Source organism: Mycetomoellerius zeteki, unplaced genomic scaffold (genome assembly GCF_001594055.1).
Source record: "Mycetomoellerius zeteki isolate Tzet28-1 unplaced genomic scaffold, Tzet1.0 scaffold182, whole genome shotgun sequence".
NCBI classification, from domain to species: domain Eukaryota; kingdom Metazoa; phylum Arthropoda; class Insecta; order Hymenoptera; family Formicidae; genus Mycetomoellerius; species Mycetomoellerius zeteki.
This window is the reverse complement of record NW_017256778.1, coordinates 70,685-86,743: the sequence shown is the minus strand read 5'-3', so window position 1 is coordinate 86,743 and position 16,059 is coordinate 70,685. Positions and strand designations below refer to the sequence as shown.

Below are 16,059 nucleotides of genomic sequence, written 5' to 3'. Positions count from 1 at the left end.
AGCGGGGAGCGGTAGCCCAATAAAAGCCATGCTTCACTAATGATGTCACGCAAAAGCGTGGCTCTCATTGGGCTACCGCTCGTCGCTCACCGCTGCGCCGCTCTGGTCTGTAAGCTCCTTTAAGCCCATGGCACATACAAAAACATAAGGCCGTAAGACATAATCAGTAAGCGAATTGGCCAATCACAATAGAGACCGTAAGGCCAGTAGCGAATCCAATCTAAAGCGGGGAGCACAGACTTTTGCATAACGCATAACATGTAATGCATAAGAAATTCAATCAATCAGAATTCTTTATTTCATGGAAAGGAAGGAAACGGAGGGCTTTGATTGATACATTTTCTTATGCATTACGTGTTATGCGTTATGCAAGAGTCTGTGCTCCCCGCTTTACGATTTCTTTACTGCTTACGTATTACGGCCTTACGTTTTTGTATGTGCCATGGGCATTATGGGCGCGTTCCACTTAACGTTTGCAACGCTCGCGAGCATCATTTCATCCTTGTTTAATATTTGTAAACGATAAAGGTGCCTTTACATGACAGCGTCAAGCGTAGAGCGTCAAAGCATGCGCAGTGATATGTTTAATAATTTTACTGAAATTGAATTTAATGTACGAGATACATAATAGTGGAATCTTGTAGTTTAGGTAAAGGTGCAATCTACGGGGGTCCTCTCAAAAATCGATAAAATTATAGTAGTTTACACTATATATTGTAAATAAATATAAATTTTCAGCATTATATGTTAGGATAGTAATGTATATCAGAATATAACCTCTCATAATTTATCATTTTGCGTCAAGAAGCTATGCAGAAGATTATTATTACGCAGGAGTCTGGAGATTCAAACTTCTGCGCAGTGATCAGGGCTGCGTTCAGGAATTACGCCCAGATAACTCTAAGCTACAAGTTACGTAACGTATATTATAGCAAATATGCACACTAGAGTTATCTAGTCGTAAGGGCCCTGGCATACAAAAAATTTAAGGCATTAAGACGTAAGCAGTAAGGAAATCAACATGTTGGATTCGCTTACTGCTTATGTTTTATTGCTTAAGTTTTTTTTGTGTGCTATGGCCCTAAGTCCGTATCTACAATAGGTGTTTTAAGCCGTAAGAAATTGACCAATTACAATCGAATTCGAGGAGAATAATCGACTATGATTCGTCCATTTTTTATGACTTAAGGCTTAAAACCCTATTGTAGATCCGGGGTAATTCCTGAACGCAGCCCCGCAGTAATTTTCTGCGCAGATGCTCGACGCTCGCATGTAATGGCACCTTAAAGGTATCTTTTCATACTGATGCTCGACACTCATTGGGTGCATTCAGTACTACAACCGCTCACTGAGCGCTTAGGGTGCTATTACATGAGCGCGGAAACGCGGAAATGCGGAAACGCGTAACCAATCAGAAGCAATCCGCTGTTATGGTTTCACCGATTACTGATTGGTTGCGCGTTTCCGTGTTTCCGCATTCATGTAATATCAGCCTTAGTGAGCACTTGCATCTTATTGGTATATACCGTTAGAACTAAAAATATAGACCAAACAGATACAAGAGCTCAATGAGCGCTCAGTGAGCGGTCGTGGTACTGAATGCATCCATTTTCAGCGTCTAAATAGGTCACATGATCAAATTGACGCTTGACATTCGTCAATTTCTGACACGCGACTTATTTTGATGCCGAAAATGAGCGTTGAGCGTCAGCATGAAAAGGCACCTTAAGCGCTACAGTAGGAGCATATTGGAACATGTTGGAGCATGCGACGCAAACAAACCTTCAGTTAAAAAGAAGTTCAGGCGTTTTTGATACAACCGTACAACCTCTTTGGGAATAGCACTCAAAAAAACGACTAAAGAATTTAATTTGAGAACTTAAAGGTAAAGAAATCGTATGATGAGCGAAGCAAGTGATCCAAGTGACATCGAAACGTCCGATAAACAAGACGATAAAGATATAGACTTTAACGTGGATGATTATTGTCATGAAATTGACAGCGATGACTCCTTTATTGAATTGCCGGAGAATAACGTTAACGTATGTCTAAATACTTTATACAAAATTACTTTATAATATGAATAAATGTAAATGTTTACTTTAAAATCTTCCTATTTTAAATTGTAATAGAGATACTGATTCGATTCCATTTTGTACAAAAACAAGTATTTAAAGTAAATGTTTTCTTTAGCTCACTCCTCTTCAATATTGATGAAGTTAGACCAATTTGACGTGCGTTTTCGCACGAAACAAAGAATCCGTTCGCAGAAAAAGTTCCTTTCATTAAAATCGGAGGTGAGGTACAATTCTAAATAAATACTGACTAAAGTATGTGTAAATAGCGCTGCAGTAAGTCTGTGACAGATTTTCTAACCTCAATAACCGTCAACTTTAAAACTGATTCTACAATGAGTCGATAGTCGGAAATCTTAATGCGGGGTCTACAATAGAAGTCGTAGCGGTCCTAGGGTCTAAAGCATAGAAAATTGACCAATCAGAGTCAATTATTCTTCTCATATTTGATTGTGATTGGTTAATTTTCTACGACTTAAAACTCTACGACCGCTACAACTTCTATTGTAAACCCCTCAGGCATTAAGCCTGATCTACAATTACGTAAACGTAGATGTAAGGTTATGGGAATAGTAGTAGCAGTAAATGTTGTACAACATATTAATCTATAATCGAGTAAAGATTCAATGAACTTTCATCTTCAAATTGAGTATTGCTCACAACACTTTCTCCGTGTTCCACACTAGTAATATAATATATTCGTAATGTAATAAACTCATCAAATAATATATCATAAAATCAACACAATAAAAGATGAAAAAAACATTTTGCACTCATTTCCATACGTCGAGACAAAAAGGACGATAACAATGTAGACACAATGTGACAGCACTGTGATTGATTCACTCTTACATTTTACGCAGTCGTAGTTGTGAAAGATAGAGTTGAACCATTTTTCATAACACACTTTACACAACCGGGAGTAGCAGGTTAAAACTTCGCTTTACAACATTTTACAACCATTTACAACTACGTTTACGCAATTGTAGATCGGACTTAACCAGTTTTAATCTAAATATATAGATGACTATAATTTTTCGCATCTACTAGTTTTTAATTATACAGCGAGTCATTTAATTCGACTAATGGGAAGGAATAAAGTCGAATTTGGTCAGTTTTAAGAAAATCGGTAGTCTTGGACTCAGTTCCACAACTCATGGTTAACTCTTAACTGAGGTTCAACTTATTCATTGTCTCTTTCTAATTCTAGAATTGGAAAGAGATGAAAAACAAGTTGAACTTCGATTAAGAGTTAATTGTGAGTTGTGGAACTGGGCCTTAGTTGTACAAGTTAGTCATTGGCCAACTTTACCGATTTATCGATAAAAAAATTTACTACTGACTACCGACTTATTGTAGAATCAGCTTTATGTTTAATATCTTGATTCGCGGAACCGACCGCTGCAATTTTCTGCCGGATTCTTTCGTTTTGAATAAAACGCGTCGAATGAGCTTAATTTCATTAAAATCAGAGGTGAGGTAGCTATTCTAAATAATTACCACACACACACACACACATATATATATATATGTAATTAGATATCTGTTATATTAAAATATCTGATATATCTAGTTTTGTACAAGCACCATTACCGGAATCGGGGAAGGAAGGGGTGATCTTAAAAAATCATGTTTATAAAAATTTTGTATATTTAGCTACAAATGTTAAAAAAAGTGTCTTAGAGTGACTATCTGCAATATCTTAAGGTAACCCTACATGATGAATGATACTGTCAGTATTACTAAATACTGATAATATTACTGATTATATATAGTTAATATTGATGAATTGACATAGAATACCGACATTGATCTGGATTTTGATTCTCAAGCATCAGTATCGCTTTATTAGAATTCATGTCACAGTACCTATGTCATCAGTGCAATAGATAATGTACGTAAAATTAAAGTGAAATATATTGTACTGATTGTGTAAGATTACAAAAATATTGATGCATATGTCAGTATTATTGATTCAGTATTAATGATCAGTACTATTGACCATGTATGTGTCATCTTTAAACTCGAGACATATAATATTCATTTCTTTGACTTTAAATCTTATATAATATGTGCACTAATATGTTTTTATGATCATTTAAAGAATCCTAAACAGTTCATTTTTAGGTGAATCCCTGACATGGAATATATCATATATGTATATTTATATGTATACAAGGTTGGCAAGTAACGCGTTACTTGTAACGCCGTTACTTTGTTGATCGTTACCTTGTTATAATAACAATTTGATAATGATATTGTGAATTTTTTATGATGGTAAAAACATCAGAGTTAGAAAAGTCAATTGTTACTTATAATGGATTGAAAAAGTCATTCGTTACTGAAAAAAATAACTCCTAATTTGTAACGCGTTACTTTTTAGTAACGAGTAACGTTACGCGTAACGTTACGCGTTACTCGTTATACTTATAATTTTTTCGGTGTAACGCATAATAGTGACAAGTTACTTTTCAAAGTGACTTTTCTAACTTTAGTACAACCTTAGCGTTTAGTTAGTTAGCGTTATCGTCATAAAAAATTGCAACATCGTCATCAAATTGTTTACTATAAAAAGTAACGACAAAGTAACTGAAAAGTAACGTTTGCCAACCCTGTATGTATATTTGTATATATATCTATATATACAGGATGTCCCATTTTAAATAATGCATTAAGATTTCTTGAAAACTATGGGAGATACAGAAAAATGTTTCAAACAAAAGTTGTATGGCTCGGAGGGGGACAGAAGAAAAATCAATTTGCTCTTGACCTGACCTTAACGACGCCATCCAAAGTCAAATCAATAATGGTACTTTCTTATGTCCTTCGAACCATATAACTTTTATTTGAAATATTTTTCTGTATCGACCATAGTTTTCGAGAAATCTAATGCATTATTTAAAATGGGATACCCTGTATATTTGTGCGTGCGTGCGTGCGTGCGTGTGTGTATATAAAGTGTTCAAAAAAGGTCGGAACCCCGGATTTACTTGGGAGGATGACGTATTTGAAAGAAATGTTTCAGACAAAAATTGTAAGGTATAAAAAGATCTATTTACAGATCTTATCAGTTTGACCTTAGGTGGTGTCACCAAAGTCAGGTCAAGGTAAAATCGATTTTTTAAAATGGAGCATACTATTTTTGATGCCAGAATCTAACAGTTGGTGTCAAGAGCTTTTCAAAATACTATAATAAAGTTACTTTTCATTAATTACTTTTCGAATTATAAGGCTTGAAGTTTACAGTATCACCGGTATTACGCAAGGTATCTGACCGACGGCTAAAATCTCTTGAATGTTCAGGATCATGTCCTGGATAACATTTGTTAAGATCAAGGCCATTGGAGATTATTCCTCTTATTTTTGCATTAAAAATTCATTTTTACTGTAATTGTAAACTTCCGAGTAAATTGGGGGTTCCAACCTTTTTTTAATTTCTGTATATAAACATAAGTACAGGATGGTGGAAAGTCAAAATTATAATATATAATTATACACATAAATTTTTAAAAATCTATATAATATAAGGGATTAAAAAGTAAACATTTATCTTTTATACATTAATAATAAATCTATCTAAACTTGGAAGTTTTTGTATAATTTACTTCCTGTATTTAAATATGTAAAATATAAAAGGACAGAAAATAAGAGGCTACGAGTTAAATACTTATAGTCCACACAATAGATGCACAATTATGTTATGTAAAATTATTTTGTGAAAACTATAAAACTGATAAGAAAATTATATATATTTATAAAGCTTATATATATATTTTTTTACAAAGAACTACGTTATGTCAATTTATTCATTACTTTATATTATAAATTTTTTTTACAATTTTATATGTTTATAATTTATGAGGTATTATCAAGTATGTTAGAATATATATAGAATCTATTTGTTTTATTTTAGATAAAGATAAATAATCAACAAGATGGTAAATATGCAGGCCAAGTAATTTCTGGACACAGATTCGACAAGAAATTGATATGTATTAAATATCCAGGAAACATTGTTAATGTCGATAAAGCTATTGAAACATTGGGTGGCATTAGTTCTATATCTATGGTATAATACAAATAATAAATACTATATTCAGTTAGTTTAATTATATTGACTAACTATATATCTGATTATTTAACAGACTGTAGAGGCTCCTAACAGAAGATTAGAACTACGATTTAGATCTGACGATGGTTATAGCAAGCCTACTTGTGGGGATAGACATAGTACAAATGGCTTTTTATTTAGAGTTAGAATAAACAGAAATAAGGTAACACAAGTCAAAAATGTTATCATGGAGCTTATAAAACCAAAATCTATAGATATTGTAGACATAAAAGTTATTCCTGCTAGTAAAGACCTTCATACATTCCCTTGAAAAAAATAAACAAATTAATTCAATATTTGCTATTATAAGGAAAAAAGTATAATCATGAAGGCAATGTTAATGTTGATCATTTTGTTAACCAGGAAAAAAATTGCAGTGTCAACTTTATTCATTGTAATAATAAAGGAGCAGCTGAAAAAAAATATGCTACAGATAATAAAAACCTATATGATACGTATATAGACAAGAGTCTATTGAAAAGGAAAAAGAATCTGTTTATCTTCAACAACAATAAATATGAAAATTTATCTCAAGGAACAGATTACAAAGTGCCACGTTTAAAAATATTGGGAAGAATAGAGACTGAATTCAAATTTACGAGTATATATTGTATATAATATATGCTATACATAAATATGTATATGTATATACAGAATGTCACTATTAAATAGCTATCCCTTTTTTTATTTTCTAAACAAAGATAGCCCTAATAAATATAATCTCTGGTAGAAAAGTTTTGTTGAAATTTTGCAGACATTTTGCTGAAAGTAATATTTTAGAGAAGTTGTTGAAAATTTGTTAAAATTCCGCGTAAATTTCACTGAAAGTGAATGTTTCAGCAAAAATATTAAAAAATCATCGAAATCGAACTAAAATTTCTCCGCAAATTTATTCGAAAATTTCATTAAAATTTGCTCAAATTTCTTTGAAAGAACGGTGACAGTTTAGGGTCAAAATTTGTCTGTAATTGAAACGTATGAAATCGGTCATTCTAGGACGTGCTGAACTTGAATATGAAGCCTAAAATTCTCCAAAGTCCGGGGAACTTTGGAGAATTTTAGGCTTTATATTCAAGTTCAGCACGTCCTAGAATGACCGATTTCATACGTTTAGGCATTAAAATGGGTAACCGTTTAGGAGCACCATGAAATTAATTCCCGAATTCAAGGGGAAACGTTTTTTTATTACAATTTTATTGCATGTATTCTAGAATATGATAATAATCAATAATATTTATTTTAGTAATAAAGCTAGATTAATTAATTTTATTTCTCTAAAATATTTCACTGAAATATTAGCGAAATTTTTCCATCAGAGGGATATCAAATTAAACTGTTCTATTATAAGTACACCTCAGAAAAATTATCCATATTGCAGAACAGATATGCATAATTTTTACATGTAAAATAAATATTTTGATATAATTGTAGCGTCTCTTTTAACGAGTACAATATATAATATATAATATAACAAACGATATATGATTTAACAAAATTTTGAAGTTTTGCAGGGATTACTACCTTTTCAGTTTCGGAGTTGGAACTATATCGCACCCAAAACTGAAAAAGTAATAGTCTACGTAAAACCTTAAACCAAAATATAACTTGTATAATTTGTAATTTTGTTATGTTATATTGTACATATAGTTGTACTCATCAGAATGGACACTACAACTTTTATTATATTAAAATATTTATTTTATCGTGCAAAAATTATGCATATCTCTCCAGTCTTTAACACAGATAATTTTTCTAAGTGATCACTTGGCTTACAATAGTTTAGTTAGAATAGTTTAATTTGATATATTTCTTAAGTTTACCTCTCTTAATTTATGAGATAACAAGGGGTGGTTACTTATATGAGGGACACCCTCTGTATATACGGAGTGATTCAATTTAATCTTAGACAAATATTTCGAAAAATGTAAAAGATATGGAAAAACGTTACAGAGAATAAGTGGAACGATTTCAAGGGAGACGTATTTTGATCACGTTATTTTTTTTCTAGATGGAGGGGTCAAAAAGATACGAAGGTCACTCTACTTTTTTTTAGATGAAATTATATATGATCTTTTAACTTAATACGATTCCTCTAATTATTTTGCATTATAAAAGTATTAAGGTAGAGATATAAAAAATCAATAGTTTACTAGATAATTTATACTTTATTCTGTCTTATTCATATTGACATAAAATATTTAATTTCTCGTAAACTATTAATTTTTTGATAATCATGCCTTAATATTTTTATAAATAGAATAAGAAGATAAATCAATTGGTGTAAAGAAAACATATTTGTTAAAAAAAATATGTAGATAAAATGGATACATATTTATACTTTTGTAAATAAGCAATTATGTGTCTTCACAATTCATCTCATTATTCTGTTCACAAAAGTGTCAAGGTACAATTATAAAAAAATCAATGGTTTTACGAAATATTTAATATTTTGTATCAATATATGCCAAAATAAAGTATAAAATATTTCGTAAACTATTGATTTTTTAATATCTTTATTTTAATGCTTTTATGTGTAAAATAATTAGAGGAATCATTAAATAAAAAAGAAATAGAATAGAATATTTATTCACTTCAGCGTATTTACAAGCCAAGAAGGGGACTTGGTTTACAATTCTCCTTAATTCATTCACTCATCCATACCTTATATACTTTCTTAACTGCTCATCCTTCCTATTCTTGTTATTATCTATCAGTCATCACTTATACTCTACTTATATTTATATACATACAATATACATCCATACATCCAGGTGCTTAAATTCGCATATATTTATAATTCACAGCCATATTTTACGCAGTCATATTAAATTTAAATTTACTTAAACCAAACTAACTTAAATAAATAAATAAATATCTAAAACTAAAATAGATTACACTACACCTTATTTAGTTACTTAGGACGGAATCCCCATAGTCCGGTCTTAATCTCAAGCAATGTCTTAGGTCGGAATCAGACTACGCATTGAAGATTGAGATCGAAGATTGAAAATTGAAATTTGACCAATGAGGGCAAAGGACTTTTAGCTCCTATTATTTTGATTGGTCAAATTTCAATCTTTTAATCTTCAATCTCAATCTTCAATGCTTAGTCTGATTCCGGCCTTAAGATGCTAATACGGCTCTCTGATTGGTTCATGCACTAGCTTAAGACTATCTCGAATCTTAAGCAAAGTTTATGGATTCCGTCCTTAGTTACTTAGCTCAGCCTAGCCTGACCAAACCTTACTCTCTTTATACTCCAAACATTGGAGCCTTACTAAATATTCGTCTCCTTACTTTATTCTTATCCTTACTTTAGCTTATTCCTTATTTATGGACTTATAATACATTACTTTCCTATCTATATGTATATTAATCTCTATATCTTTTCCTACTTTTTTTATTTTTTACTTCCTTCTCTCTATTCTTCCATAATTTTTTCAGCACCCTTCCTTTAAGTTCGTCTAAATCTTCCCCCTATACTTATACTCTCATCTTTATCTATCCCTAACTCTTCTCAAAGCTACTTCTTATCTCCTTATATTCTTTAACATAATGTTTCAAGTATCATCACCTCCATCATAGGAAAGACATCTCCCCTCTTCTTTTCCTAACCAGTATTTATTTTTCTCTTCCATTTAATTAACGCTCTTACATCGTCCCTTCTCCTCAAATAAAATGAAATATAATTCCATTAAAAAAAAATTGAGTGACCTTCGTATCTTTTTGATGTCTCCACTTAAAAAAAAAAAACGTGGCCAAAATATGTCTCCCTTGAAATCGTTCCATTTTTGTCTGAAACATTTTTCTGTATCTTCTATATTTTTCGAAATATTTATCTATTAAGATTAAAATAAATTACCCTGTGCGTGCGTGCGTGCGTATTATGTAAATTATACAAAAAGCACATATTATCTTTATATTAATTTTTTTCATATTACATACTCATATTATATATTAAAATTTAATATCTTTTCTGTTTAGATTTATGTGATTTTCAATATGTGCCAATGACACAGAACAGATCAAATCCAAAAAAATTGGAATGTATATACAGCTTGATTTATCCAACGGACATTCCTCTTTATTCTTGGTTGAAGAACGATGTACCTTATTTTCTACCACCAGCTGTTTTCAGCAGAATGGACACTGTCCAACAGTATATACCCAAAACTGAAATAGATTCAAACTCAGACAATGTAATTGGTACAAACAAAAAATCTAAAGCAGGCTTTCCCAGTTACGTGTACTTTTCTACATCTGAAGTACCTACCGCGGCGCCAAAAGGCATTGAAACAGCTATGAAAGTGAAATTTCTTCAAATCTTCAAACCACACACTTGGATCAAGTACGTCAACTGTTTGAAGAGCGTCCAATCTGGTCAAAAAATGCCATTATGTATAAAACACGATTTACGTCCGAACAATTGAAGATATTATTACCATCAGTAGCATATTATTTTATGACTGGACCATGGAGAATTATGTGGGTAAAACTGGGCTATGATCCAAGAAAGGATGTTAATGCAAGAAAATATCAGACATTGGATTATAGATTAAAAGCTATGCGTAAGTTATATTATTTTTGACTGTCAAAGATATATCTAAATTCTGAAGTATACTTTATTTAATATAAGATTCTATTAAATTAACTCTCATGTGATTTGTAGATGGATTAGGTTCAACTGTCAGATGTAAAAGAAATTATTCAAATTACACATTACCGTATAAATCAGCACCTGTTTCTAAACAGAAACCTGCAGTACTTACTGCTACGTTGAATCAGGAACAAAATTTGAAGAAGGAGCGGCATTTATACGAGAATGTGTACATATACCGGGAAGGTATGGTACCTCCTTCTCGACAAATGTTTTATCAGGTTTGCCAATAGTTTTTTTTATAAAAACAGTACGTTACGAAGGTAAAATATAATAAGTATAATATAATAAGTTTAGGCAAAAAATATTCCAATAAATTATGTAATTGGAAGTAAATAGTTGGAAGTAAAATATTTCATCTTCAAGCTCGAATGATTTTGATTAAATAAAATCTTAAATCAATGTCTTAAACAGTCTAGCTGGATCTTAAGTGCTTATATGATTTTGTGTGAATTTATATACTATATATGTAGTCCTTTACAGATTTTAATGTCACTCAGCATTATTAAAATCGTTCTAACAATAAGATACGAAAAAGCATCAAATTGTTAAATTGTTAGTCAAGTTAACTAGTGATATTACTGCGGTAGTTTAGTAGAGTTTGCGTCTCAAGATCGAAAAATCATTTTGCCGCGCATTTTAAAGGATTACATATGTAGTATACAGGGTGTTTCATGAGGAAGGGTCTTATATCTTGTGGGAGATGATAGTATCGATCATTTTAAACAAAAATGTTCATACGAACATGAGTTCTATTTCGAACGATTTCCGAGATAGGGCGATATAATATGAACACTAGGAAACGTACCACTTTCACGCAATCTCTTGAAAAACACTCTCCGATTCGGAATTCTGCGTGTAGGAAAGCGTCTATGATATTCTTTGACAGCAGCAAAGGCACTACCATCGCAGAAGTCGTAAACATACAGCATATCTGTATATTCGGCATGTGTGAATATGTGTGGCATTTTTAACAACGTTTCTACAACGTTACAAACAACACTGACTGTTGTGTTGATTGTAACGTTGTAAGCGCTTAACAGGTCACAGCGAAAACAGAAAATAAACAGCGACGCCAAAAGAAGTAAGTGAACTGAAAGAAGTGGCAGTATTGCATGCCAAATTCGCCCTATCTCGGAAACCGTTCGAAATAGGATACATGTTCATATGAATATTTTTGCTTAAAATGATCGATACTATAATCTTCCACAAGATATTGATCCTGCCTCGTGAAATCCTGTATATATAAATTCATACAGAATCATATAAGCACTTAAGATCTAGTTAGACCTTAGACAGAGAGAGAGCTGGGATTTAGTTGCACATTTCAATTTTCAGATTGGTTCCTGCCCCTCACTTCACCAACTCGCGCGCAGCCTAAATGCCGATCGGCATTTAGGCTGCGCGCCAGTGATAGGAAATTGGCCCCGCGCAACACGGAGAATCAGCCCCTCCACTTTTGCTCCACTAAGTGACGCCGCGCTCGGCTAACTTCGGCGTTGAGCGAGCGAAGCAGTGATAGCACTGAAATACTGGACAGCAAACTATTTAATTAATCATTTTGATGTATAGTGTATCAATTTAATACATCATTCTTTGAATACATCACTGAAATAAAAATAATTTAATAGAAAGATCATGTTTATGAACGCGGTATATAACTTGCATAGAAAATCGTAAACAATTAATATTTCATAAATTATCGCGTTTTGAAATCATTTTTGCTATTATACGTTAATGGCAGGGGTATATGATTACTAAATTTATTAAAACTTATACGTTATCTAGAATATTCCTTTCTGCCTTACAGATACATGCCGAGATTACCGAGAAAGCATTTTCGCTTTTCAATCACTTGAAAATAAGCAACTAGAGCGAGAAAGGCTATCTGCCTCTCTCGCTGTTTCATTTGCTCTTGGCACGCCAAAGGGGAGAAGGCTAGTCTGCTGTTCAGTATTTCAGTGCTACCGCTACTTCGCTCGCTCAGCGCCGAAGCTGGCCAAGCGCGCGGCGTTACTTGGTGGGGCAAAAGTGAGACTGATTCTCCATGTTGCGCGGGGCTAATTTCCCATCACTGGTAGGGGGGATTTCGACCCTTTTTATTCGGCTAGAGCATTTATCTGTCACATGTTGCCATTACATTTCACTCGATATTTTACCACTTCAATATCAAATATCTTTCCAGAATGACCTATTACTTTTCTGTGATCAATAAAATCGTAATTTTTTAAACTATTATAATTTCGTTTTTGAGAAAAGTCTATGGTAAGATTTGTATGCAATTAATCAAAGAAGCGTCTGCGAGCCTTATATGTTACTAACAAGGGAACCTCGCGAGGTGTCAAATTCTGATTTTAATGAAACTTTGTGAACTTGTAGCTTATATAATATAACTTGTAGCTTATATAAAGAGATGAATTTAGAAAATATCAGTTGCGGCGAAAAACGGTTTGAAGGGGTGAAATCAAATTCACTAAAATCAGAATTGGATATCTCGCGAGGTTCTCTTGTAAGTTATACGTGAAAAGTTATATTTTCAACTTTTTTTTCCTCTCTTATTTCATCGATGACTTACCGTAGAATTTTGCACACGTCAATTTCGGTACTTCAACTTCATTATATAGAAAAATTAGACATTTTTATGGTAACTCGATTTACTAAAAAATCACTTTAAAATACAAAGAACGTTTTTTTTTCTTTAATATTTATTGCCGGCTGTTGTTATCTCCATTTATCTGAAATTAGATCTAAAATCTTATGTTTGCGATTCTTGGTAAGATTTGTTTTCTGTGGCGGAACTAGTGTATGCAGTGGTGCCAGATTCTGGCTTGCGTTACCAACGCGTAGCGAGTGGTGGGGGAAGAGTGGGAGTAGTTGCCGATAGCTACAGCCAAGAAGACTAGAACCAGGAGAGTCAACTCGTGCCAATAGCGGTAGTGGGGGTGAGGCAAAAAGTGGCGACGGATAACTTCCCCCACTCTTGCGCTTCATTAGTCCTCTCTGTCGCTCTATATAGTTGTCGCTCTATCGTTCTATAATCGTCACTTTGTCGCTCTTATATCGAACTTTCACACAATGAACAGTGCCGCTGCACATCGTGTGAATAGCCGCGGACGTTTTTTGACTCACCCCCACCACGCGAGTTGACTCTCCTGGGGTGCGTTCCAAAACTCGACTATCAACTCCGAGTATCATTTATCCTTGTTCTTCACCGAATGTTGAACAAGGATAAAAGATACTCGGAGTTGATAGAGTCGAGTTTTGGAACGCACCCCTGGTCTCTAGTCTTCTTGGCTACAGCTATAGGAAACTACCCCCACTCTTCCCCCACCACGCGCTACGCGTTGATGGCGCAAGCCAGAATCTGACACCACTGAGTGTACGTTACACTTTTGGAATCTCACTTAAAGTGAGATAGGTATATGTCTGATATTTGTCGAAAGTGAGAAAGAGAGTTCTAGTGCAGTCTAGTGAAGGAACAGAAAACAGACCATTGAAATAGCTGTAAGATCTCGGACAGAGAAAAAAAATTAACAAATCACATTTGAGCAATTCGACCAATTGATCAGTGCGATTTATTAGTTTTTTCTCCATCCAAGATCTCGAGGTTTGTTCGCGTCGTATGCTCCAACATGTTCCAACATGCTCTTTACCATAGCTCTTACTCACTCCAATGCGCTTGATAGAGTGAGTAGGAGCTATGGCAGGAGCATGTTGGAACATGTTGGAGTTTGCGATGCGAAGAAACCTTCGGAGTGATGTTTTAGAACTTCTAGTTCGAATACAACTTTCATTCTCAAATAATCTAAAACATTTCTGGTAAATTTAAAATATAGCTTTGAAATTAATCGTATTCGATTTGTTCTCGATTCTAAGCACTATTATAAACTATTTTTCTCCTCTTTTGTTATTAGTATTGTGACGTCTTAGTAGCAGAAATACAGGAAATGTTGGCAAAACTCCCTGATCCTTTACCTGGTATAAGATGTCATGAAAAGAGAGGATGGCTGCCAACTGATTTTGACGTACAGTGCAGAGAAATTTTAAATAAACAAGTACGAGCTGTTTTGAGAAAAAGGATGAATATTCCTGAGGATCGTACGTGTCAATATCAGTATGTTAAAGACAAATTTATTGATGATAAAAAAACTTACATTTTTATTACAGATCCAACATCGCTTCCACGAAAACGGAAATATGGCATTAAATTAAAATATAATAAAATGATTAATAAAAAAACAAAAAAGAATGCAACAAATTCTACGGAAATTTAGGCTAATATTTAAAGTATTACGTTTATTTCGAAATTAACAACGGAATATAACTAATAATGAAAGTTCTAGAGCTTGAATCTAAGCAATCAAAGTTATAATTATGTAAAAAAAAATTTCTGAAATATATATATATATATATATTGCTCTTTTGAAAATATTAAAATATCATATTCTAATGCTTAACATTTGTTTATAAAGCATTAGTCCCTGAGAAAAGATGTATTATTTCTGACTTAATTTTAACAAGGAGAGATTCACATAGGTATGTATGGTATTTGACGGATTTTGATCAGTTTTTGCGTGGTTATTCTGGGGCTCCAAAAAATTTTCCCTATAAAGCAGTAAATTGCACATCTATGTATTTTTCGAGAAAATCATGATTTGTGATTTTAGGTCATAACGACAGATCGCTTTTAAACCGGGAGGAATCAATAAATATTTACAAAACAACTAATTTTTATGTATATATACAGGGTCTATCAAAAGTGTGGAAACCTTTAATATTTTGGAAACTAAATATTCTTGAGAAAAATGTTTCAAACAGAAGTTGTAGTGTTTAAAAAATCTATTTACTGATCATATTGGTTTGACCTTGGATGGCGTCGCCAAGGTCAAATCAAGGTCACATCGATTTTTTAAAATGGAACCTTATTTTTTATTCCAGAATCTAATAGTTGGTGTCAAGAGCTTTTCAAAATACTACAATAAAATTATTTTTCATAAAGTACTTTTCGAGTTATAAGGCTTGAAGGTTACAGTACCGCCGACATTAGCATTACTCAAGGTATCCGACCGACGGCTAAAATCTCTTGAATGTTGTTCAGGATCATGTCCTGGATAACATTTGTCAAGATCAAAGCCATTGAAGGTTGTACCTCTTATTTTCATTTTTACGTAAAAATGAATTTGTAGTGCAAAAATGAAAATAAGAGGAATAATCTC

The 16,059-nt window shown here is 32.9% G+C and overlaps 1 protein-coding gene across 1 annotated transcript; it reads left to right on the top strand.

The window, feature by feature from the left end:
* Nucleotides 1–1,827: 1,827 nt before the first annotated feature.
* l(2)37Cd (general transcription factor IIIC subunit l(2)37Cd) lies at nucleotides 1,828–15,154 on the top strand. Its single transcript, XM_018446485.1, is given in 9 exon segments — nucleotides 1,828–2,042; nucleotides 5,989–6,144; nucleotides 6,221–6,442; nucleotides 6,445–6,787; nucleotides 10,171–10,508; nucleotides 10,511–10,754; nucleotides 10,856–11,064; nucleotides 14,758–14,941; nucleotides 15,011–15,154. Coding segments are annotated over 9 exon segments (1,947 nt in total). The 5' UTR covers nucleotides 1,828–1,898; the 3' UTR covers nucleotides 15,118–15,154.
* The last annotated feature ends 905 nt before the right edge of the window (nucleotides 15,155–16,059 follow it).